We start from the raw sequence: 6,267 nt of genomic DNA, 5'->3' as shown, positions 1-6,267 counted from the left end.
GGGCATTAGCCAAGAAACCCAAAGCAGTTTATTAGTTAATTAGTTTATCCAGAAATAAAAAGCACAAAAACAATTAAATGGGTGAATCACCAAATCAAAAAATATTATAAGAAAGGCCAAAAAGGAAGCATTTCTCTGCCTTAACTATTAACCTGACTTTACGTAATTGGGGAAACAGATGATGCTCTATGTAATGCTAAATAACACTATATTGGTGATTATATGGATATAATCTATACACTGGCCTCCATCAGGACAGAATCCACCAGCTACTGGAGCATGGCTGATGTAGTTTCATCTCAAACCCTATGCCTGAATTCATTCAACCTGCACCGTGGGGAATTCAGACATACAAAGGAGTAGTTTTGTGCAGCATTTCCAGGCATTTTGAGCGTGTCAATTGCCCTTTGTGAGACTAGAAACAAGCAAATGTGGTTCTCACATGCAGGACTCACTTGGTCTTACTCATTGATAGACACATGCCAAAACTCTGATCACAGGTTCCTCCTGATATCACAATACCTACAAATTTAGCTGCTGGGTTTTTTGTCATTTTTATATTTACTTTAGTTGAATTCTTTTACAGTCTTTCTAGGAACATAACATTGGGAAATACCATTCAGTCACTTCACACTTGATCTATAAAATTCATTGAGTTCTCCTTTTGACTGTAAGTTTGTTCTGATTGACTGCTTTGTCTCTCTAAATTCCCCAGGGTGCAGTCAATCCATTTAGAGTAGATGGACATAGTTTTGCTCATAGTTTAGGCTGACATTCCAAGCAGTTACTGGATGAGACATTAAACCAAGATCCCACCAGCCTGGACATGTGGACGTCAAAGATCCCATTCACAATTAGAAAGGAGCTGTTCATTCACTTTGTGACCATTTCTTGGAGATATAAATGCAGATTTGCATACAAATTCACAGGCTCTACATTTTACAGAAAACTCAATAAAAGTGCTTTGGGATTTTTCAATGAAAATTGCCACTAAATCAAATGCAACGTTTATCATTATGTATATATCTGCTAGTATGCCCCCTTTGTTCTATTTGATCGTGTGGTTTTGCTCGACCCAGGACACTACGCTTTCCAATTACAGAAAACAGGAAATGTCGCATTTCCTCAGTTTCTTATTCCATAAGATTTGATCTCCTATCAAGCAAAGCCTCACGCTGCCTCAATGCGGACAGAGCCCTGAGGGACACCACACATGACAGTGCGGGGGCTAGCGGAGAAGCCGTTGATGGCCACGAAGTACAGTCGGTGGGAAAGGTAAGATTGGAACCAGGCAAGAACAGAACCGTTGAGGTGGAGGTGAGTGGAGAGGTACAGAGACACACAGACAGAGAGACAGGTAACCCAGACACACACAGACAAAGAGATACAGAGACACATAAAGAAAGAGAGATACAGAGACACATGGAACGAGAGGTCTTTGAACGTGAAGATCCTGGTCCTCACCTTCAAAGCTCTTCATGGTCTTTGCTCCCCCTTACCTCTGCGACCTCCTAACGCCCTACCATCCTGTTCACTCCCTCCGCTCAGCGGGCTCCGGCCTGCTTCATGCCCCCCCCCAGACAGGCCTTCTGCCATTCTGCCCCCACCCTCTGGAACACCATCCCTCACCCCCTCCCTTGTCACCTTCAAGACCCATCTCAAGACCCTCTTCACCCGTGCTTTCGATCTCCCTGCTTTCCCCCCACTCTCCGCGACCTCCAGCTCGGGTCCATAACTCTGTCTGTCCATCGCCTTGGGACATCCTCCCGGCGTGAAAGGCACTTTTCAAATGTAATTTTGTTGTTGATGTTGTAGGTACAGAGAGAAAGAGAGAGAGATGCAGCCATAGAGAGAGAAACACACACAGACAGAAAAGGAGACAGATACTGAGACACACACAGACAGAGAAAGGCACACATAGAGAGAGGTAGAGAGACACAGACAGAAAGACAGGTAAAATAATAAAATAGTAGAGAATCTGGTTAAATCTGTGTGTTTACTTGTTCTTTTCTAACTTGTCTTTCTGATCGGCGGGAAGGAAATCATTGGCAAGGTGTTATTCTTAGCTGACAAGTTGAACTGGTTCTCTCTGGGGATGATATAAAGGGAAGTCTTGCCAGAGCTTCACTCCAGCACAGAGGCCGTTAGAGTGAGCTGTAGATGGAGTGAGGCCACTACACCATGAATTTCGTGAGAGTGGGAATTTGGTGCACCTCTTTTGTCTCTCCTCTCAAACCTGTATTTTTATTAAGCTGGGGTTTTGTCTAGCCTAGCAAATAAGACTATGAATGCTATCCCCCCTCTCTCTCTCCCCGGGACTGTCTCCTCTAAGCCCCTCCATGCCCCGCTGATTGCTCGCTCCAGGTCTCTCGCTGTGCGCATTTTGGCTAACGCCCCTGACCTGAGCCAACCCCCTCAAAATGCCCCCATTTCTACTCTCACATTCCGATACTGAACCTCTGTCCTTTTCTCCCACCGCCCTCCTCTCCTTCTCTCTCTCCTGGACTTTTCCACAGGCTCCCTCTGTTCCAGCCTGGGCATCCTCTGCCATGCTCATCACAACACACGTTGTTGGTTGTCCCAAAGCAGCCACCCCAACTGCCCCATCGCCCACTCTCTCTGCAAGAGCCTCCCCCTGGATCCAGAAGGCAACCAACCTCTCCTTCCCTCATCCACATCTGGACTCTTCCCACCTCTCCTCCTCCCTCAAAGGTCATTTTCCCCCAGACAGAGTTACAGACCTGAGCTGAGGGTTGGGTTGGGGGAGGGTAGAGGGCAGGTGGGGAAGCAGGGAGATCGAAAGCACGGTCGAAGAAGAAGGTCTTGAGGTGGGTCTTGAAGATGGTGAGGGAGGGGACGAGACTGAGGGACTGCGGGATGGATTTCCAGAGGGTGGGTGCAGAGTGGCGGAAGGCCTGCCCACCAATAGTGGGGCGAGCAGAGCGGGCGACAAGGTCAACCAGTCCCTCTCCTCAGGGCCTGTCCCACTCCCCCTCAAAACCGCTGTCATCACTGCTTTCCTCTTTTTTTAAAAAAACTACCCAGACAGAGAGACACAGACTTTTGCTGTCAGTCTCAAAACAGACAGACAGAAAGACTTACACAGATTATATATATATATAGAGAGAGAGATGTACACAGAAACAGATAGAGAGATAAAGAGCTGAGACAGAGAGAGAATCAGACACACAAACAGAGACCGAGTCAGAGAGAGACACACACACACACATAGATACACATAAGAGAAAGAGAGAGAGACAGATATATACAGAGAGAGAGACAGCGATATCCAGAGAGAGTGAAAGATACATAGACAGAGAGACAGATACCGAGACACAAAGAGAGAGAGATACAGAGCCACAGAGAGAGATAGATACAGAGAAAGACAGACAGACAGACAGACAGACAGACAAAGAGGTACAGACATGCATAGACAGAAAGAGAGACATATAGCGAGACACACACAGACAGAGATACACAGACACACATAGAAACAGAGAGACACAGAAACACTCACAGACGAGAGAGAGAGATACAAACACATACACAGACAGAGAAAGATAAATACAGAGACACATGCAGACACACAAATACAGAGACACACACATACAGAGACAGATATCTCGAACCACTTCGAGATAACCTTCCGATATGAAAGGCACTTTATAAATGTAAAACTGTTGTTGTTGGAGATAAAGATTACTGCTAGATGGATAATTTACTCCTATATTCTCTGGAAATCTGGTGCATCAAACCAAAGTCCTGTATGCATGTTAAAGTGGACATTAAAGATCCTCTCTTGTTGTTGCGGTCAACAATCCCCCAAATAAAAATAGTCATTCATTGCATTCCTTTCTCAAATAGTGTCATGGGATCTTTTAGCATCAACCTAACAGGCAGATGATATCTCGGTTTAATATCTCATCCAAAAGACCCAAATCCAATAATGCAGCATCTCCCCAGCACTACACTGAGTGTCAGCCAGGATCACAACAACCCCAACAGAGGCTTGAACCTGTAACATTCTGACTCAGAGGCCAGAGTGCTACCCACTGAGCTAGGCTGACACCTCAATTTTATTTGACTGAGCAAGGATTACTTCTGCAGAGCGGAGGGATGATGACTGCACTGCCTACTGAGGATTATTATAACTATGACAATTACAATTACAGTTACTTTGACGAAGACTGTTGTTCTCTGTTAAAATTACGATAGCAACATGTTTGGAGTCACATTGACGGTCACTTTGTACAGCTTGATCTTCATTTTAAGCGTGGTTGGAAACAGTTTGGTTTTGTGGATCATGTTGAGGTACGAGAAGCTGAAAACCATAACGGACATATTCATTGTGAATCTGGCCATTTCGGATTTGCTTTTTGCCGCCTCGCTCCCGTTTTGGGCAAAGGATCACGTATCTGGATGGGTCTTTGGGAACGTCATGTGCAAATTATTGAGCGGTGTTTTCTTCGTTGGCTATTACAACGGGATCATGTTTCTGACACTGATGACGGCTGATCGATACTTTGCTGTGGTCCACGCTGTTTACGCTGCAAGGAGTAGAAAAACCTGCTACGCAGTCACAGCAAGCCTGGTCGTTTGGGCAATTAGTTTATCAGCCTCAGTGCCTGAATTCATTTACTCCACTGAAATTACATGGGTTCAAACAAAGTTTTGTGAGGCTAACTATCCAGAAGATAGTGAACACATCTGGTTACTGTTCGGGTATTATCAGCAAATTATATTGTTCTTCTTAATTCCATTAGTTGTCATTGTGTATTGCTGTTATAAAATCATGAACACTGTGCTGAGGTGTAAAGCAAGGAAGAAGTACAAAGCAGTGAAGGTTATCTTGTGTATTGTGATTTTCTTCCTGTGTTGGGCACCATACAATATGGTGATTTTCCTGGTCTCTCTGAAACAACTTGATGTGTCGCTATTCACAACCTGTGAGACAAGCAAACACATTGACTACGCGTATTTCATCAGTCGTAACGTTGCTTATTTTCACTGCTGTCTAAACCCCGTGTTTTACGCTTTTGTGCATACAAAACTTAAAATGTATTTAGCACAATGTCTGGGAAAATGTATTAAATTCAGCAAACAAGTTCCCAGATGTAAAACTGCCAACTGCAGCGGCTCTCAAAGCTGGTTCGATGGTGAGTTAGTGGTTTCTAGAAAGGTAATCAAGTGAAGGTTGAGCTTGTAACATTGTACCTTCGGAAGCAATAGGTTTAGTAACTGTACAGTATCTCTCCCTCTGTGTCTCTGTACCTCTCTCTCTCTCTGTCTCTCTGACTCTGTGTGTGTGTGCATGTATGTGTCTTTCTTTCTCTTTCTGTCTGTTTCTCTCTGTCTGTGTATGTCTCAATGTCTTCAATATCTATATTGCTCCCTCTTGGTGACATCATCGGCAGACACGGGGTCAACTTCCACATGTATGCGGATGACACCCAACTCTATTTCTCTGCCTCCACCCTCAACTCCAGGACCACTGCTGTCCTGACTGAATGTCCATCAGACATCAAGTCCTGGATGAGAGCAAACTTTCTTCAGTTGAACGTCAACAAGACCGAGGCTCTCCTGATTGGCTCCCGTCAGCGCCTTCTCACCTCAAGTGCTGACAGCATCACCATCCATGGTTGCACACTCCACCTTGCTAAGCCAGTCCGGGACCTTGGCTTCTTGTTTGACCCTCAACTATCCTTTCTATCCCACATCTGTGCCATTACCCGCTCTGCCTTCCCCACCACTGCAACACCGCCCGGCTCTGACACTGTCTCACACCGCAGGCCGCTGATACCCTCATACACCCCTTGCATCCCAGGGTTTTAAAAGAGGTAGCTTATGAGATAGTGGAGGCCTTATGTCTGATCTTCCAAAATTTCTTGGATTCTGGAAGAGTCTGCATGGATTGGAAGATCGCAAATGTTACACCACTATTTAAAAACGGTGGAAAGGAAAAGATGGGGAACTATAGGCCAGTTAGACTCACATCAGTGATAGCAAAAAAATTAGAATTGTTGGTTAAGGATGTGGTATGCAGTATTTAGGGGAGCACAACATAATTAGGCCAAGTCAACATGGCTTTACAAAAGGGAAGTCATGTTTGACAAATCTCATAGAGTTTTTGAGGACATTTCCAGTAAACGAGATAAGGGTGAATCAGTGGATGTGGTCTATTTGGACTTCCAGAAGGCATTCGATAAGGTGCCGCATAAAAGGTTAGTCCAAAAGATAAGGGCCCATGGAATTGGGGGAGCATATTAA

The 6,267-nt window shown here is 44.9% G+C and overlaps 1 protein-coding gene across 1 annotated transcript; it reads left to right on the top strand.

The window, feature by feature from the left end:
• Window positions 1-4,219: 4,219 nt before the first annotated feature.
• Window positions 4,220-5,191, top strand: LOC103183428 (C-C chemokine receptor type 3-like). Its single transcript, XM_007900898.2, has one exon. The coding sequence runs from the start codon at window positions 4,220-4,222 to the stop codon at window positions 5,189-5,191; it is 972 nt and encodes a 323-aa protein (XP_007899089.2).
• The last annotated feature ends 1,076 nt before the right edge of the window (window positions 5,192-6,267 follow it).

The sequence above is a fragment of the Callorhinchus milii genome, unplaced genomic scaffold, assembly GCF_018977255.1.
Source record: "Callorhinchus milii isolate IMCB2004 unplaced genomic scaffold, IMCB_Cmil_1.0 Scaffold2, whole genome shotgun sequence".
NCBI classification, from domain to species: domain Eukaryota; kingdom Metazoa; phylum Chordata; class Chondrichthyes; order Chimaeriformes; family Callorhinchidae; genus Callorhinchus; species Callorhinchus milii.
The sequence above is the reverse complement of the archived record's forward strand: the minus strand, read 5'-3'. Positions and strand labels throughout refer to the sequence as shown.

Bases quoted from the DNA above. Each gene is read 5' to 3' on its own strand.
- LOC103183428 (XM_007900898.2), top strand. From the start codon at position 4,220: ATGTTTGGAGTCACATTGACGGTCACTTTGTACAGCTTGATCTTCATT.